Genomic DNA, 21,092 nt, shown 5'->3' on the forward strand with positions numbered 1-21,092 from the left:
GGTGACCACTTACAAGCCTGGTTTTGAGTGACGTGCAATCGATTTGAGGTATCAAATTCAGTGTAAGGGGCCGGCAAAAGGGGTCGTCCATATTAAATTTTCAGTATCTTAGTGATATTGACGTTATCATCTGATTGGTATGAGAATTTGCACATAGGAGTTATTAGGGACAAACAACTAATTTCACTTATCCAAACTTAAATCAGGGGGCGGCCAAAGGGGTCGTCCATACTAACTATTCACTGTTGATGCGATATTGTCGTTGTTATACATCGGATTCTGACGAAAATTGGTACACGATAGTTTTGAGAGATGAGCAATGGATTTCAGGTATAATATTCAGTGTAAAGGACCGGCAAAAGGGGTCGTCCATATAAACCTTTCAATATTTTTGCAATATCGTCGTTATTATACATCGGATTGGGATGAAACTTTGCACACGGTAGTTTTCAGGGACGGGCAATCGATTTCAGATTTCAAATGTTTTGCCAGGGATCGACGAAAGGGGTCGTCCATATAAATTAATTGTCCACTGTTTTCATCAATATTGACGTTAGTGTACAATGGATTGCTTTAAAAATTTGCACACGGGAGTTTTGAGGGAAGAGTAATCAATTTCAGATACCAAAGATTGTACAAGAGCTCCCGAAAGGGGATTAGCTTTTTGGCAATTATAGCGTTGTTATGCATTGATTTAGTCGAAATTTATTCACATGGTTTTTTTGGCACGGTCAATTGATTCTTGATTTCAAATTTAGTAGCTGACGACAGACAAAGTGATCGTCCAATTGACTTTCATACAAACTGTTCATGACATTTTCCAAGTTGAAAGCGAAACGGAGTTCGTATGGGATCAGCTAGTTACCTATAAATTCCATCACTCATTTTCAATGTTTTCCGGTTAGGTTTTGGTATGAAGAGCATTCAAACGGACTCTTGTTTTAATATTGAGGAGTTTGAATAACCTCAGGAAGATAGTAAGACCGTAGCAAATTGTATTTCATCAACAGAGTCCATCCATCAAAATTTAATAACTTATGTAATTTATGTAAAATATCGAAAGTTTGCTCTGTAAATTTTTCCAATTTGTTATTTTTGCTAAGCTTCAACAGAAAAGGGTATATTTAAGAGTATTATCCCGATTTGGTACTGATAAATCGCTCAGAAGAACGAATTTTTCACTTAAAAAAAGTGCAATTATTATAAAACAATCAAATTCGTATTCATCCTGTTAGCAGAAGGCTTTCCCAATACACTCGTAAAATCAAGTTCCTGTAAAATTTGAAAAGAGTAGGATTGAATTGAGGTCCGTACTTTGAAAAATCAATATTATTTGAAAAAAAAACTTTTAAATGTCAGAGCTCGTGAACGTAACTTTTTTTTAAAAACTCCGTTCGGCGTTTTTTTATTTGTTTTTCAAATTTTTCTAAGGAGAACGGTGAACTTGAAAATTTTGGAAAATGGGCGGTAATTGTTTTATATTTGGAGACCATAAAATTGACTAAATCTCCATTGTAGTAACGCGATTTGACATTTCTGGGATCGAAAAACTGAGGAGGTTTTACATCTCTTGAAAAAATTGACGTTTATACATAATTTGGGAGGGGTAATTCTTTTCATATTGCGCAATATTTCTACTATTTTTGAAATGGAGCTTAAATTGTAAGAATATGCAAGTAACAAAAATGGTTTATTAAGATCACTCTATACTCAATGTGATCAAGGCAAATGTTTTTTACAGCGTTATAAAAAATCTGATATTAGTGTTTTTTTTTATACTCTGAAATAATTTGTTTTTTTTTGGCCCGCCAGCCAATCTCTTTTCTTAAATTTGGCCCGCCTGTTGAAAATGTTGGCCACCCATGATTTAGATATTGATAAATTGGGGTTGCCAAATTGCCTAATTTAATCCGGATTTTCCTAGATATTTAACAACAAAACTGGGAACAATCCGGCACAGCCCGGTTTTCCGTGTTTTATTGAAAAATGCACTGATTTTGCCCGGAATTATTCAATTTAATTTTTTCTTGATTTTTGTTGAGTAATTTCTGGGCTTTGACAAAAAAATTCCGTATATGAGCTCGTCAGTTTTGAAATCAAATATCCGGATTTCACCAGGTTTTTATGTAAAATTTTCCGGATTTGATGGGCCCGGATACGTGCTGAAAAAAATTCTGGCAAGCTTATGATAGACAATTAAGTAAAAATGACAGTCAACATTCTTAAGACTTCTTAGCAGCAAGGAAACAGTTCCAGAAAGATTCAACTTTTCTCGGAGATTATTTCTGTCACATAGAGCGCTTTTGAATAAAGAACAATTTCCTAAAAGTTACCGTAACAAAATTTAAATGCAACACCTACCCTTGACACCAGTAAGGAAAACGAGCCGGAGGAAAATAACATCAGAAAGCAGTTAAATTAACGTCATAAACTTTTGTTTTATTACATTTCATCTCCGTCGCAGCCGCCAAAGAGATTTTTTGAAACTCACTTCCGGTTACAATTTTGCCACTCCTCGTGGCCGTGGCTCCAGCGAAAAGAGGACGTTTGTTTTTTATTACCGACGATGACGACGTTCTGGTGAAATTCGCTCAACAGTTTGTTAATCGACGAGTTTTATTCACCCGACAACGGCGAATGGCTTGCATTAAATTGTGAAGAAGAATAGGCTTGCCTTGGCTTGGAGGCTCCGAATGGCACTAGGAAATATGGTCGTTAATTTTCCAATTAAGACTTTCTCCCCGAGAACAATCGAGGGATAATCAATTTGGCATATTTTCCGTTTCCGCGGAATAAATCAATTCGTTTCGGGTAGAAAGATTGTCTCTCCGAAACGGCATGCGAAATAATTGACATTTTTAAGCGTAAATTTGTACGATCTCAACTCAAGTACTTGGTGATAAATTAATTGATTTAATCGCTATGCGTACCGTTTTTATTGAAGGCTATTTTGGTGCTCATGCATTCGGGACTGTCAACTACAATAGATTTATTAGAGAAATGTAAGGTGTTATCTTGAGGCTTGACGGAAAAACTGTCACTTGACGATTCAAGCTTAGGAATAAAATTTAATTCCTGCACCAATTGTTTTATTTCAACGTATTCCAACAATAAATTCTATAAAACTAAGAGTATGAGAGATAAGGGCATAATGGCCACCTTAAGAAGGACGCTAGTTTAATCAAAGAAAACAGCTATAATTTGTGAGTTAGTTCATTGTTTCGTGTTCAGACACTTGAAAAGTCTATTTCCTAAATGGCTTAAACTTGAAAAAGTAGATAAAAACGTTTAAAAATGCATCATAAATTTCTTTGCTAAAAGCTGGAAATCAGCCACTGAGGCAGTAAAAGCACCATTAATCGGGGCACGATAAGCATTTTCTGCCATAGAATCTAGCAGCAAGTTCAACTCAATGATGTCAACTGAATTATAGAGACTTGTTTCATCTGACGATTTGGCCTATTCCATTTTTGTGAGGTTGAATCATGAGTATGAGAATAATAGGGGAGAGTGGGGAAACGTGGGCCACTTTTAATATCTCAAACCAACTTTCATCGTCGTCGCTTTGCGTGAGCATATATTCCTATATGTTGTTGACTGAAATACGCATCATATACTTCTTTTATTTATCAAGCTAAAAAAAAGTTAGAAAAATTTACTTACAGTACCGTTCATAATTGTATAGAAATTGGAAGCACGCGCACTGTTTCTTAAAATTTGAACTTCCATAACATTTTACTCTGATGATATTTTTTGATCAAATTTTCTGCAAAAGATAGATCAACTATCACACAATCATTTTACAAAATTTGAGCTTTCTGGAGTTTGTGTGGCCTGAGATACATGAATTCTACGAAAATCGGACTTTTTGGACTTTTCTCATTCAAACTGCAATATCTCAGAAACTGCGCTACATATTTTGTTCAAATTTTGCAGAGTGATTGTGAAAATGTATAGCTATCATGTCTGAAGTTTTTGAAAAGATCGATCGATGGTATCAAAAGTTACTGGAGGTACAATTTTTGTGACAGTGCGCGTGCTTCCAATTTCTATACAATTATGAACGGTACTGTACATAATTAAAAAAACACCCGATAATTTCATCGATGGGAAACCTAAAGTGCATAACAAAAATATGCTCATACGCTTATGATCTTAGTTTTGTCATGATCTTTCACGTAGAAAAGGAATTTTTGATGAAACATCAATAAGTCACACAAACGCAACCAATTTGCAAATCATAGCTTGTGGGGAATCGTGGGCCACACACCTTGAATCACCTATATTTTTATGTTTTTATATACATTCAGAACTTAAAATACGTTTTTCCTACCTGTAAAGTTTTCTTATGCCAAATGAATAGTTATGAAAAATATTTTGTCCATCCTATATAAGAAATTTTGCCAAAACGTTCGCGAGCCAGGTTTTTGAATCTAAGTGATCATACACAGCTCTCTTTTTTATTTCATCATCTGAAATTGCTTTAAAATAACGAAATGAATTAGGAAATCATAGTTTTGGGTCAACTCATAAACTTTGCATGTTATTTGGTCAATTTGGATTTGGTGGCCCACGATTTCCCACCATTTTTTCAAAATCCAAAAAATATTGCTTTTTTTTTCAAACAGTCAGAATTTGGGGAAAATAACTTAATAAAACTTAAAAAAAAATACCTTGTGATACCTTGAAAATGTAGAAAACCATACCATTTTTTATTTTCATTTTATCGTTTATAATAAAGAAGTTATGGAACAACGAAAAAAAGTGGCTTATGATTCCTTACTCTCCCATATAATTATTATTATTTTGATAGTAATAGTATAATTTTTATAATAGAAATTCAACAAATGGTAATGATATTGATTATTTATTACCCAAGAATTGTATCTCGGTAGCATTGGTAAAAAAAAATGTAGTGTTGTGTTGTTTCTGTAATAAAAATATCAATAGGGGAGGATATGAAATTGTAAAATTTTGATGTCGAGTTGGTTTTAATCCCCTAAAAAATCTCATAGATTGAATAATATTATGTAGGTACGCTTTTATTAAATAAACTCTAGAACCAAAACACTCAATACGTTCATAGAACATTGGAATCCTTCGGAGATGTCCAATTTCCTTAAATTCTCATTAACTGTCCGGAAAATTTCGATGCAATAACTTTGGTCTGATGAAAGACTCATATTCGATATTTGCAGCATTTAGAATATTTCCGGAAGAACTGAAGTCCTGTCCAGGAAGCAGGAATGACCCTCAGTTCAGGTGTACAAACGACAATAGGTGACAAGTTTTCAATTGATTAGTTTTCAAATGCTTCGTAATGACTAAAATTGGCGAAAAATTTTGCACTTAATTGAAAAATTGAGCTCATTTTTTTGCGTCCGACAAATGTTAACATTTTGAAATTATAATTCATATTAAACAATGGTATGCATACTCATAATAAAATTTTGTCTTACCTTTTTCTTCTGAAAAAACTTTTTTTTACTTTTCCCAAACAAAGTCAGTGGCTCAATGCAAAACAAGTAGGTACTAAACGAGAAAACATTGCCAATAGAAAAAGATTTCGTTTTACGAGCATATTAATGAAGTTGCCAGTTTTATTTAGCTGCTTTTTCTACACCCCAAAAATAAGAAAACTAGCTAAACTCTGTTTTATGGGATCTGGAAGTAAATTTTGGGTTGTTTATGTTCTGAGTGTTCTCAACGTTTGACAATTAAAATCGCTGAGTTACTTAGCTAAGAGCCACTTGATGGTGCTGATTTTAGGCAAATTTTAACGGTTTTAAAATGACCAACCATTTGAATTCTAGCACACGGATTCGACTGATTTTTGTTAGGGCCCCGTTCTCTGTGATAACTCAAATGACATAAAATTTATAGAAGGATAGGTTATGACATCCCAATTATCCACTGGGCCCATAACCTGTTAAGGTGTATAGGTTATTATATCCCAGTTATCCACTGGGCCCATAACCTGTAGAGCTTTCAGAGTCGATCGAAATAAAAACGCGATATCAAACTCTTGTTTAAGGTTTAAGGTGACTTTATTTGAAACATCAATCGTCTATTCCGTTAAAACTAATCGAGTTACATTAGTGATGTTTAAGCTTATTTCATGCACTATATTACACATGCTTATTTCTTATTTGAATAACCATGAACATTTGATCCAGTAGTCCTCTAGATTCCGTTCAATATTGTATCAAACAATGTATCCAATCCCGTGCAATCTTCTATGCAAGTTGTCCGTTTGACAGATGACAACTGACAGATGAAGTCTCCACACGTGGCTATGTTATTGTTTGTAGAATGTCAAATTGATATAGTGTGCAATTCACTCGACTTGCATCTAACCGATAGTTCCCGAGTGAAATGATTTCTCAACAAAATTAATCATGAAACTCTACAAAATTGAACAAAACACGTTCGGTGGCTCAAAGATACTAAATTTGTAACTTTAGGTCTAGTGAATTCTGAAATATAGAATTCTGAATTTCGGTGTTTCTTGGTTTAGATTTCTTTGCGGTCCAGAAAAAAAACAACATCGCAGTCCTTAACGTGTTAAGGCCGAACAACAAAAGAAATAGAAAGATGGACAATGATGCTGCATAAAGTAAGGGGCTAATTTTTTAACATTACTAATAAAATTTTAACTTAAAAAATAAATGAAATTTTGCCTTCATTCAATTCCTTAGGCCCTCGCATTATTCCCCTTTAATTCTTTCCTTCAAACTCTTCCATTTGATAGGGTTTCTAGCCTTTTGTCCAGACTGGCTTACTCTTGGAAAATGTTCCTATTTTTAAATACCGTAAACGGGGTAACTTTGATCACCGGAGTAACTTTGACCATCAATAATTTTTTCCACATTATCATCAATAACTTAGTTTATAGTTTGAATTTTTGAAAACTGTTTTCTACGTTTGAAAGCCTATTAATTCAGTATCAGGTAGGGAAAATTTGGTTTGAATTTGAAATTGTTCTCTGTTAGTAAAGATGTAATTTTTAAATCTTAAAATATCAATTTTTTCCAAGGCTAGCAAAGAAACAGCTCTCCTGATGATTCCAAAAAGCATTCAGAAGCAAACGGGATGTTAAATGTGAAAGAACAACTTTTTTTCTTTGTATATGTATAGTTTTAGTGCCATTTTTATGATCATTGATTGATTATTGTTTTGATATTTAAAAAGTAAGGACATTTTCCAAGAGTAAGCCTTTATTGGACAAATGGATAGGAATCCTATCAAATGATTAACTTTGAAGAAAAAATGAAAATAGAAATAGTGGCAGGGCCAAGGGGAATTTGTGAAGGTAAAATTTCATTTGTATTTTGAAACTAAAACTATTTAGCAATTATCATAATTTTGCCATGCAGTATCATTGTTTTTTTTTCGATTATAAATGTTTTTAAAAAAAACGTTAAAAAGCAAGGTAAATTTGATAAATTAGAGTTTGTAAACAATGATGAAGGTGAAAAGCATCAATTCCTGAACAGCGACGAAATCGATTTTTAAATCAATTTTAAAGTTGTCAAATAAATTTCTGCAACCATGATTTACGTTCATAGGAGTCCAGTACTGGTTTTAAAAATATGAAACATGCCACATTCTCCTTGACAGGAAAAAAATTGATGATTATGTGGAAAAATTTCATGTTCATCAAAGTTACTCCAGTGATCAAGTGACCCCGATTTACGATATGCGTCAATTGTAACCAAATTTAGGTAGCAGCTGAGTGAAATAAAACTTAAAAAGACTAACATTTTTAATGTACTCATTTGTCAGACGAGTAATATGTGTTCGAGATATAAAGAAAAACGAAATAATATTTTGCTGGAAGCTCATGGAGCTGGCAAACTTTAAACACGATTCTCTCGAAAACGCAATGTTGGCGAGTTCGCCCTTCACTAGAATCGATACATAAATAATATATTTATTAATTTTCATGGAAGCTAGAAATTTATTCATCTTTTAATCAGAATTCTGAACTGTGAATCTTCGGAATCTGAATTCTGAATAAGAATCTCAATGCTGAATCTGCGTTTGGGATTCTAAAGCTGAATCTACATTATAAATCTGAATATTCACTGGCTTATCAAAATTCAATTTAAAGTATAAAATTATAGAAACTTGTCGCAGCAGATCATTTTAATGGAAGCTTCATAGCTTTGCACTTAGATTATCTCCGGAACCGAAATCAAATTATTGAAATTCCATTTCAGCATGCTCAGCTGCCGGCTTTCTATCAAATAAAACCGATCACTAATATATGGTTTTCAATAGAGAGGCGCTCCTTTCAAGAAGGAATTATTTTCGACAAATGTGTTGGCCCCCTCGCTGTTCTCAAATAATGATGAGAGTGATTCAATTTATTTTATTTTGTTTATATTTTAATCTTTATCGTTGTGAGGATATCAGTATTTGTAATTTTTACTATAGTTTGAACGATAACTTAGTTGATTCCCACAAACACAAATTTTGCTCAAATTTGAATACACCTACTGGCCATAAAGTCACCCTCGTACACTTCAAGTGAAATCTCTCTGCCATTCGGAACCAAAATCGTATTACCTCATATCCAGCAGTTTTCCCATATCTTTAAAAACTTAGTCCGCTTTCCAATTTTCCCACAGACATCATGGCATCACCGATAAAGAGGAGAAGCAGGAGTTTTTCGATTTTATGGAATCACTGGCAAATGCCACCTACATGAACTTCCGGGAGATCAAAGGGTCACCGAATGTCGATGTAAGTATGGGATGGATGGAAGAATCTGTCGTCGTCGGTGCAAAATATCGAAAATGATGATGATGCTCAAAACACGAGTGGGTAAAAACTCGAAGCATATTTGGTGATGAAAATATGCGAAAATGTTCTAAGAGAAGTTTTTAATTTACTCATTTCTAAAATTGTATGTATCCTCACAATTTTCCTAACTCAATTTCCAGAAAGTTCTCAACAAGCTAGGGATCACCCCCCAGGATTATATCAACGTTATCTACAATATGACCTACGATTTGACAATGAGAGAGCATCAGGAGTTGAGAGTTCGAAGTCAGAACAATTTGGAGTACATTAGGACCCTGCAAATCCTAACCGAGTATGGAATATGCTACACTACAAATAATTTTATAGCTCCAAATTTAACCACCAGGTAAGTTACAAGAAAAAGAATCCGTCAGACATTAAAACAATTAACAACAAAATTCATCAAACTCAAATCTCTTAAAAGTGAACCTGAACACCCCCATTTCAAAAGACTTTGGAAGGGGTGTATGTACCCAAAGTCCGAAGAAGAAACCACAATTAATTGCAACCGCCACCTCACCGCGCCAAATGGTCTTTAACTGTGAACTCGAATTTGGCAACCCACATTTGGGAATCATCTGTCACCCATTCGCAGAGTGAAGTGATGAACTTGCGGGCCAAGAATTTATGAGGTGAAAACTAGCAAAGCGAACACTCTGTAATCAAAATTTACACATAAAAAGATATATCACTGCTACAGCTTCTAAAAGTTTTCAAATGTAATTAAGGAACCGAGAGACAGACAGACTGAATGAAGAAGTGAAAGATTGAAAGAGCAAAGGCCCGGGGGGTGACCCATTTGCCTTCGCTTCAGAACACACACCGATGATGATAGTGGTAGCTATAGTAGGGTTGAAAAATTTCTAGGGAACTGTCTAAGGAATGTTGTCTCATCAAACACCACTTTTCAGGATGAGTGTTTGAGTTTTCAGCTGTAAGCACTTAATCTTTCTCGTGGAGAAAAGCCAGGCTAGCTACTAAATTTCGACTTGTTGCAGGGAGCCCGGGAATTATGTGAGCGATTAAACTGTCTTGAGTTTGTTGTTTCAATTTTCAACGGCAATAAAAGGGTTCTTAATGTTAGGAAAGAGGAAACTTTCATATCGATTTGAAATGACCGAGGCACACAATAAATGGCTGCAGATGTTGAAAATTCTGCTGATATAATGGTTTACACCATGGATAATCAAACCACGGCCCTTCAAGACATTTTTGTGCGGCCCACGAAGCTTTTTATTTCACGACTTTACCCAACGATAGATTGTTAGTTATGAGGATTTTTTTTTCAATATTATCTGACGAGTTTGCGCCGGGGGTCTTCAGATCTTCCACAAAATAGAAAATTTTATTAATTTTTACGACTTAAAAGCACATGCATTTTTTTCGATTTCTTACATTTTTATTTTTGGAGTCCAAATCGAACTCGTTTTTTTTTGTAAATAAAATAAAACCATATTTCAAAGCTACAAAACTCTGTAATCTTTGAAAGGAAATCATAAAATAGCACATCAAAACGCATTGAAATGTAATGAGCTTTCCAAATAAAGTATTCAAAACATTTTAAGTAATGTCCTTTAATATAAAAATTGTAAATAAGCTCTAAATCAGGGATAAGCAACACGCGGCCCTCGAGATATGAATGTGCGGGCCGCGAAGCTTTTCTCAAACTTAATTATTTATTCGATTTTTCCTTCGATAAATAAAAAAAAATCGATATTAATAGACTTGTCAATACTTCAATGAAAATAATGGAGATAATGAATATGGCTTGTTCGAAAATTGACTTCACGTGTATTGATTTGCATTTATCCTACAATCATTCAGATTGGTGATATTTTTATGAAAATTTTACATTCATTGTGCTATTAAAGACATAAGTCATGATGTCAAAAATGTTGTAAAGAATTTTTTTTTCATGTTTTTTTCTATTTTTCTGAAAGGGTTCCAACTTCGAAATCTATCACTAATAGCAAGTCAGCAAAAGCTTATAATTAAAATGGAGAACTACTGGTGGCCAAAGATGTTGATTTTTTTTCTATTCTGACAAAGATGAAAATGTAGAATTAAAATACTCGAAAATGCAACCTATTGAGACTTTACACTTAGAAAAAAGCAATTCTTATTAAAAATTACTTAAGATTTTCATTAATGAGCGTAAGAAAGCCTATCCCAGTATTTTGTTTTTCTATTATAAACAAGAAATACTTAAACTAAGGCTCTTAATATTTAATCAATTGAGCCAACAGCTTTGTAAACGTAATAAAAACTATCTATACATTATATTAAAAATAAAGCTATTTTCTTCTGCTTATGTCTTTAATCGTTTTTTTTTCTGGATTTTTCTGGATTACAGTTTTTCAGTCTTGGATTTTGTGTTTCTTAGTCCAATTTCCAATGGGTTTCGGTTTTTTTTTCAAGTGTATCTCGTATTCAGAATAGAAGGCCAACAATTTTTAAGAATTTCTTGTGTTCTCAAGTGTCCCTTATCTTTTCCCAGGGGTTAAAAAATTCAATGGAGAAAATCTTTCTAAATCTGTTTAAAAATTAACAATCAAGAAGGATAACTTTAACCCAGATTCTTTGATAAAATTTGCTTACGAATCAGTAAAATTATATATGTTTCGAATTTTGGTAACTTTGCTCAATATACTTTACGGAACTTCATGATAAAAAATGTCTTTATCACTGTTCGTGGGAAAAAAAATCAGGACTTCGAGGGCAAACATAACTGTTTAAAAACTTCTTTAAAATGCGCAAAGAAAACAGAAAATTTCGATAAATGAATTTGAATTTTAATGATTAATGAGTCAATTAATTAAAAAGACAGAGCACAAAAACTGAATTTGATTTAGTGATGAACTTAATTTGATAAACTATGCTGAAGGTTTTTATATGTTACCTTTTTTTAATGTTTTTCGTCAAAAATTTGATGTTATAGAAAATTTATTTTCTAATGTTCTCAAGATCAGCAAATTATTAAAGAGCATTATTTTACGTGCGGCCCGCTGAAAAAAAATTGGAATTTAAACTGGCCCATTGGTTCAAAGGGTTACTCACCCCTGCTCTAAATGGCGTCTAAAATAACGTCTGCATCTCCGAATATTCTGCAAAAAATACCATTGTATAGCCCAATTTATGAGGCAACTTTTATCTGAAGACACCAAAGTAGGCCAACACCCTCGTTAAGAGTTATGAAAGAAATAATGAGAATAAATTTCTTATTTTGCATCGAAAACAACTTTTGTTCTCATTCAAATCATTGTGAGCAAAATTTTCTTTGTATGTTTTTGACAAAATGTTTATGTTGAGTTTATATGGCTTAAACTTAGCTTATTTGAAGTTGGGCCGTTTTCCAAAACCTGCACTTAAATTCAATCATCTCAGGGTGGGGTAAACCTTATTTCAAAATTCATGTTACATTCGAATCCTTTTTTCATACTTTTGGGATCACCACGCAGTATGGTGTAACGGCCAAAAGTTTGGGATCAGTCTTCTAAACCATGCATTTTTATTATACGCGTAACTCTGTTTTCAAAAAAGTATAGTTTATCTGGTAAGCTGATTTGGAAGCCAATGTGTTAAACTTGCTTATGGACATTTAGTTGAAAAAATTTTGAGGACTAAAGGGTGATACGGTCAAAATTTGGTCAAGGGAAAACGCGTGTGAACCGGTGAAATCGTTTATTTAAAAAATCAAATTAAATTTCTTTTTCAAGTTCAATTAGTATAAAATTCAGGAAAAATATTCAGTTAGCCAGAAAGCCATTTTCCTTGAACTGCTGCTCGTCCTTAGCAGTTTTTTGGTCTTCTTTAGATTCCGCTTGACAATAGCCCAGTATTTCTCAAGATCCGGCCAAAACAGTACGGAACAACCGTGTTTCTTCAGGAAAGGCAGCAGACGTTTATTCAAACACTCTTTCTTGGTTGACAGTCCCGGAAGCTATGAAAATGCTGCTTTTCAAGCCACAGGTACGGATGGCTTGCCAAACCAGATATTTCTTCGCGAACTTTGACAGTTTCATGCGCTTGAAAATATCTGCTACCTTTTCCCTTCTTTTGCCGTATAAAACTCCTGTCCCGGAAGCTGCTAGTAGTCGGCTTTGACGTAGGTTTCGTCGTCCATTACCACGCAGTCAAACTTCGTCAGCATCGTCGTGTACAGCCTCCGGGATCGCGCTTTGGCCGTCGTATTTTGTTTATCATCGCGATTTGGAGTCACTACCTTCTTGTAAGTCGATAGTCCGGCTCGCGTTTTTTGGCTCGATGCACGGTTGTAGACGATACACCCAGCTTATTTGCGGCATCTCGGAGAGAGAGAGGTTAGGGTTTCGCTTGAAACCCCAGCAAACATTTATGAAGGTATAACACAAGAACAACAGAATTATTCAAACATGTATACCAGGTGAAAAGATTGTATTAAACTTACCAAAATAGCATATAGCTACAAAATTGGAGGCGATATATCTACAATACAAGATTCCAACGATTCGATTTTTCCACAAAAAGCAAAATAAACGAAAAAAAATTCCCCGACCGAGATTTGAACTCCAGTCCTCCGAGTTGGCTGTCCGATATCTTACCGCGATGCCAACTCATCAACTGATATGAACCACGCTTTAGCTCTATGGGTGAGATTCTCTTTTTATGAGAGGAGACCGGAAAGGGTGGTAATTGAAGGACCGCCCATTTATCGTAAATCAGTTCACTCAAATCGTAAATGTTGAATTAGCATATTCTCAACGTTTTGGAGACATATTTACGATTTGACTAAACTGCTATCCGATTCAACTTTCTTTAGGCAAAGCTTGTCGTAAATGAATGGTGGAAAATCACTCAATACCAACGTGTCTACGATGTTTATTGAAAATGTCTAAATATTCGATATGGATTATCATTTCTTTTACGATTTCATGTTAGCTGGGACTACCGGCAACTCTCTTTGTCGTCTCAGCGGCTTCCGATTTTCGATTTCTCCCCGATCCAGACTTCCTGGCTGTCGACAAACGTCCCCCAAACACTTTAATTACATTTGTAACGGTTGCTTTGGCAAATTTTAGAGATTTTGCAGCTTTGCGTGCGAGAAGCTCGGATTTTCGCGATGCGCGAGCAAAATTTTGATACGCTGCTCTTCTTCCTTGGACGGCATTTTGACAACTGAAAAGTGAATTCCAAAACCAAAATAGGAGCAACATTCTACACACACACACACACACCTTCAAAATGAGGGGTGTTCAGGTTTTTTTTAATACAAAATTGAAAGGAATACGTCAAGTTGATATTGACCAAATTTTTGACCGTATCGAAAGTGGACAAGGTAGCTGTACAAAATCTGATGGCAGGGGTTAAGCGTAAGGCCCGGCAAATCGGATTTAAAAAAGCGGAAGCCTAACTAAATATTTTACCTGAATTTTATACTAATTAAACTTGAAAAAACTTATTTAATTTGATTTTTTAAATAAACGATTTCACCGATTTACATTCGTTTTCTCTTGACCACATTTTGACCGTATCACCCTTTATTACATTATTGATTGAAACTTGAAGTCTGTTCTGCATCAAACACTCTTCAAAGCACCAAAAAATAGCGATTTTTCTAGGGTAAGTGAGCCTAATTTCGCTATATTTTGTCAGAGGATTTTAGATTTGATATTAGTAGGCCAAATCTTCAATTCTTAGATGTACAATTTTTTGGTAACTAAGATCCAATTTTAATTCTGAATTCTGTTATGGTTTGAAATAATCATTTCAAGCTTTTATTTACGAAAAAAAAATCATGTTTTTTAAAGTGTGTCGATGTTCCTAATTTGGCACCAATTGTTATATGGGTGTTCCTTATGTTAACATATGAGGGAAAATGTATTCCGGTACCCAATATTACATAATTTTTTCTGATTTTGCATATGGTTCTGTTTTTTGATACTTTAATGAGAAAAATTTTAAAACTCACGTTTTTACAAATTTTATAACGTTTTTGGAAGATGAATAGAGAAATAAGGAATATTAAAATCTTACACAATATTCCTTAACGCTAGTTTTGAAGAAAGTAGTGGATGTTGAGCTTATTAAAAATCAAACTTTACCATTTCCTTAGAAAGTTCATTGTAATGGATACAAATAAGCACAGTCAAACAGAGCACCATGCAATAGCATGGGTATTTGCAACATTTGTGTACCGCAACACTTATTCAATTTTATTTTAATACTAGCTGATTCCATACGAACTCCGTTCCGCTTTCAACTTGGAATATGTCATGAACAGCTTGTGTGGAAGTCAATTTCCAAGCATTTTCCAGATGCACTTCCGAAATCATTGTTAAGCAATAATTGCAAAATTGTTGAACGATCCCTTTTTCTGCGTCTGCTACTAAATTTGAAATCAGGAATCAATTGACCATGCCAAAAAATCCTCGTGTATAAATTTCGACTCGATCGTTGCATAACAACGCCATTATTGCCAAAAAGTTAAACCCCGTTCGGTGGCCTCTTATACAATCTTTGATATTTGAAATCGATTGCCCTTCCCTCCAAGGCTGACAAATTTCAGTCAATTTTGTTTGACTCGACCAACGTCTAGTAGTCAATGTTATTGAAAGAATATCAAAGTCATCTACGAGCTGAATGACCAAGCTACAATGTCGGTCAGGCAGCTATGTCAATATTGAATGACATTTTTGCACTCCACTCGCACCACACAGACGATCATCTTTCTATTTCATTTTTTGGTTATTATGGGAGGGATTTTACGTTATAAGTTGCGCAACAGTTGAAAAAATGTAGCTGTTGGCCGTAAGAAGAAAAAAGTCGGAGCTAGCATAATGTCATTCATTCAACTTGGTCATGACATTGTGAGCACATGTCGCTGACCAAAAATCAGTATCGCATGACATAGACATGCAAAGCAGTATCAAAGTCGGCTGACATTGGCTGTCTGACACTGATAATTTGCAGCTCTGCTTCCCTCAAAACTCCCGTGCGTAAATTTTCAAAGCAATCCATTGCATAATAACGTCAATAATGCTCAAAAAAGTGAAAAATGAATGAAAATTTTCATCCCATCCGATGCATAAAAACTTCAATATCACTAAGATATTGAACAGTTAATATGGACGATACCTTTTGCCGGACCCTTAAGCTGAATTTGATACTTTAAATCGATTGCATGTTACTCAAAACTATCGTATGTATGTATGTATGTATGTATTTCTACCACCCAGCTAGCAAGGCACAGCCGGTAGCAGCGAGCTACTTGTTCTCTATAACTTGACCAAGTTTCATAAATTAGATGAACTCAACATGTCTTTGAATGGACTGTTTCAAGGGATTAGAGATGCAAGCAGAGGCACTTGCACATCTGATTGGGAGAAGGAACGAGATTTCTCCATCGAAAGAACATATTGAAGTCATAAAGTTTCTGAATCGAGCCATTACAAAGAATAGCGCTCCACTGGGTGGGGAGACGAGCCCGTCCTCAATCCACGATTCATTATATATGAGGTAGCCCAATGCTCTCCTCAAAGAATCGCTTCATTTGGATGCCCGGATGGATCCCCCAAACTCCAAAAGGCATATAATGATATGTAATGATGAATATATGTATTTAGAAGCATTTACCTGTTGAAAAACCTGTAAAATAAGTTGGCGTTCAATTAAATAATTAGATCGAAATAATAAACAAATCGGCGTTTATAAACTATGCTGATATTCAAAAATAAAAAAAGCGTCAGGCATCAATTTTACTATTAATTTAATTCATCGTCATGTTCTTGAAATTCCTAACCTAAATATTCAAAATGCCTACTACCACTTTAGTAAAATTCCTTCAATATTAGAAAAGATTATATCTATCCTCAAAAAATGATATTTCAACGCAAATCTAAAATTTTCATACTACGACTTTGGAGCACCAATTTATAAAATGATTGCGTGGATTGAACGGACCTATTATTCGTTGAAATATTTCATCGACAAACACCACACACCACTACACATGTCGACCATTCGTTGGATACACATCCTGGCAATGCTATACAAACCGTATGGAGCACATCTCTCAGATTTCCCCTCAAATTTCCCCTTTTTTGACACATTTAAGCTTTTTTCTTCAGATTTGAGCTTTCATCTCCTATGCTCTCAAGGCAAAAAAAGCTTAAATCTGAGGAAAAAAAGCTTAAAAACGAGATTCACCAACACTTAGTTAAAAGATGTTGGTCACACGATACATAGACAAATCCTGTATCGTTGCCGGGACCTGGTTGGATAGAAGTGTTTATCAACCAGCTGTAGCTCACTCACACGATTAAAAGCAAAAAAAACTTAACGCTGTTACTTTAGTTTTATGCGCAACATTTCCAGGTCCCGGCAACGATACAGGATTTGTCTATGTATCGTGTGACCAACATCTTTTAACTAAGTGTTGGTGAATCTCGTTTTTAAGCTTTTTTTCCTCAGATTTAAGCTTTTTTTGCCTTGAGAGCATAGGAGATGAAAGCTCAAATCTGAAGAAAAAAGCTTAAATGTGTCAAAAAAGGGGAAATTTGAGGGGAAATCTGAGAGATGTGCTCCATACGGTTTGTATAGCATTGCCAGGATGTGAACATTTCATGGCCATGAAAATTTAAAAACAGTCAAAAAAATTAAAACATATGCCATGGTTTCACTCAATATGGTTTGATCTCACCGGGGTTAATCGCCTCCAATTGAATTCATGCATTCCAGGTTGGCTGCTGAGCGAGCCACTTCACATCAGCACACAAACACCAATAAGCCGCTATCTCCCAGAGAATATGAAAAAATTTAACCCAACCAACGTGCGTCGCCATTTTTTCACCATTGACGACAAACATTCTTTTAGGACATAATGCTAGAATGCTAGCCACATCGTACTTTTCACAATCTTGCTATGCATCTTTCATCACTTTTAGATTTATTGCCACCACTTATTAAGGCAAAGCTGCTACGTCCAACATCCGCGCTATCAAAACCAAAGGACTGAAGCAACTGTCAAATCACATACAAACGGACCGTACCGACTTTTTGGAACCACAACGTCAGTTCCCCTTTGATTTCAATGGCATTTTGGTACCAAAACGTCAGTGCGGTACTGAAATGTCAGTTCGGAAATTTTCTTCTCTTTCAGCCCCTTGATCAAAACACGGGCTGAGAAAAAAAACCAACCGTCGCGCACGGAAACTCTCTTGCGAATGCAATGAAATAGAAAACCTTGCGCTTTTTTTTGTTTAAATGTCTGCCCATAATGATATAAAATAATAAATAAATAAATAAAAAAAAAGATACTTAGCTAACTCTGTACGAGTTTCAATTCAAACTGTTAACTCCATGTTACTCAAAACTATCGTGTACAAATTTTCATCTGAATACGATGTATAATAACGTCAATATCGCAAAAACAGCGAATAGTTAATATGGACGACCCCTTTGGATGAATGAAAATTTGACACCTGAAATCGATTGCTCGTCTTTCAAACCACTCATGTGCAAATTTTCAACACAATCCGACGAAAAGTAAATTCAATGTTGCGAAAACAATATTTGTCTTGTATGGAAGACCCCCTTCAGAAGGGGTCATCCAAAAATCTGAAAACATTTTTCATCATTCCTGGTCCTAATGAGCATCCATGCCAAATTTCAGATCTCTAGCTCTTAAGACGGCTGAGTCTTTAGAGGACAAACAAACAAACATACAGAAATTGCTTTTTTTTTCTATATATTATATAGATAATGTAATAAAATAATCATTTAATGATGATGCCATAGATTCTCCCATCGTGAGATAGTTTTTTGAAGTTTTTGAGCCTCAGAGAAAATTTAAAAAATCGAAAGTTTTACATTTTTCGATGCCGTACTTTATATTGATTTTATTATCGTATATTAACACTGAAGGTGTATAAATATTTTACGGTTTAGGTTTATTAAATATTTTTTTTATGTGTAAACGGTATGATTAACGGTGGACATTAGGTTTTTAGAGGCCATTGAAGTTGAAAAGTGTTGCATTATGCACCAGGTGACGCATGACAGTGTCAAACGTATTTAATTTAGATTTTTTTTTTTTTTTTCAAAAATTTTCTGTTGATTCTGTTCTTGTTGAGAAGCTCTCTGTTACTTGATGGCTTCCTTTTCTGTCGCATAGGATGGGTTCTTTACAATCTGGCAAAAATATGTTTTCGACATTTTTAGCTCAAAAATACACTCAAGTAAAAAAAAATCATGTGTTAACTCAAAACATTTTATTGTACCAGTTCGTTGAAAATTAAGTAAAGACACAATTTGATTCAATAACTTTAATTCAATATACAGTCCCCCCACAATCATTAGTCACTTAACGTATCATTTCACCATCAAATGTTCATTAATACAGGTGTTAGTGGACCAAACACCAAGCTTTGCATGAATTTCAGTCATTATATATTCCCTCTTTGATTTCAAACATGATTTTGTTTCCAATTTCGTTGAAAAATAAAATAATTTACCGAAACAATCAACGTTTTTCAAAACCACAATTATGGGTCAAAATTTAAGCTTGTAACAATTATAAGTCATATTGCCCACAATTATTAGTCACATAGAAGTCCATGACAACACCCGAATATCAACATGAAAATTAACAAGTTTCTGGCAAACATTCAGGGGCATTCTTTGCTAGTATACGTTCAAGGGGCAATTGGGTTGAGCTAGCAACCAAGAAATGTTTTGTTTTGCTTGCGAAAAAGTGACCCATGATTGTATGGAACTTGGTGGATTCTGTAACAATTATGGGTCACTTTTATTTTGCTAAATATTATTGAATTTTCGCATTTCATTCGCTCAGTTTTATTTGGAAAATATAAACTCTTCTTTTGTGCTTATATGGGACCAATTCATTTGGTTGGAATCTTTGAAATGCCCGCATAAGAGGCTTAACGGTTTAAGATGTCAACCTTATAAATTTGGAATTTTATGCGATAGTTCCACAGCTTTTAGTTCACCTTTGATAAAAAGTATTCAAACAGCAACTTTACTGTTATCAAATGCACAAAAAATATTTTTAATGCATTTTGATGTTATTGTCGATTAACTAAAAATAATAATATGATATAATTTCTTTTGGTTTAGTAGATTTCAGCAGTTCTAATGATCGGTGACTAATAATTGTGTGTGACCCATGATTGTGGGGGGACTGTAATTGAAGTCAATTTCATTTCAAATACATCCTATAACTTTGATATAGTTTGGGAAACTTTGACTATGTTATAATTAGGAACACATTAGGAATAGTGTTCCTAATTGTGTACAAAAGCTTTTTTAAGTTTTTACATGGAAAAAAACATGGTTCTGACATACTAATTACTTAAACCATGATAAGAAACAATTCAACGAAAAATTTCAAAAAAATCGGATGATAAATTCTGCTTTTATCTTCCATTCCGAAAAAGGTATTTTTTAAGAAATATGCTAACAATTCCATTCAATTTAGACATACTTTGAAACCATCCGGATTTTCCGAAAAATCCTGTGAGTTAGAGAACTAATTTGTTTGTAAAATAAATAAAGTTCACATGATCCGTTACATTATCATTTTTTTATATGTGTGAAAAGTGAAAAATAACGTCAAAAACTGTCAAAATCGAACGGTATGTTAACATTAGGTACACATGCCAAATTATGAACACCCACCCTACTTTGATAAATACTTTTGTTCCCAAGTTGTTAGAAGTGCGCGCTACCTGCATATGTGAATGCAATTGTTCGACCATTGTTTTTTATTGTTGCAAAAAAGAGATTTATTGTTATTATTTCTTTCACAACTCTCAACACGTCACCGCGACGTTCATTTTGGTAGTTTTACTTGCCTGGCCCAAAGAAATTCTCGAAGCGACAAAATAAAGAAGGAGAGCTCCCGGCCCGGGTTAATGAATAACCCTTTTCATAAAAAGGGATTAGAAAAAAATTTCTTTGTGTTCAAAATTTTAAAATAATTTCATGATAATTATCCGATATTTGTCGTACTGTGCATAGATGTCAGATCGGGACCACCGTTTCAAAAAAGAAGCCGTCATTTAGTAAAATAAATGATTTTCTTGTATCAAAACTAGTTTGTGTATCTAAATTGATAGATACTACATTGAGGACTTGGTAGGCTGTGGCTAAGTGGAAAGGACGCGTTTTTTTTCTGTCGTCAACAATTGAAAATTTCAAAATTCGGAAAATGGGCACAGTTTTTGAAACGGAACCAATCAAAAGACGGAAACTATAGAAAATTTCGGAAAACAAACTCTTCGAAGATT

At 34.4% G+C, this 21,092-nt stretch overlaps 1 protein-coding gene across 1 annotated transcript in view; it reads left to right on the forward strand.

Annotated features, from left to right (window-relative positions):
• The window catches only part of LOC129742059 (uncharacterized), a 75,823-nt gene that overhangs the window by 16,834 nt on the left and 37,897 nt on the right, over window positions 1-21,092 (forward strand). Inside the window, 2 exon segments of the mRNA XM_055733906.1 lie at window positions 8,634-8,748; window positions 8,949-9,154. Coding sequence (XP_055589881.1) covers window positions 8,634-8,748; window positions 8,949-9,154 — 321 coding nt within the window.

This window comes from Uranotaenia lowii, chromosome 2 (genome assembly GCF_029784155.1).
Source record: "Uranotaenia lowii strain MFRU-FL chromosome 2, ASM2978415v1, whole genome shotgun sequence".
In the NCBI taxonomy this organism is placed as follows: Eukaryota; Metazoa; Arthropoda; class Insecta; order Diptera; family Culicidae; genus Uranotaenia; species Uranotaenia lowii.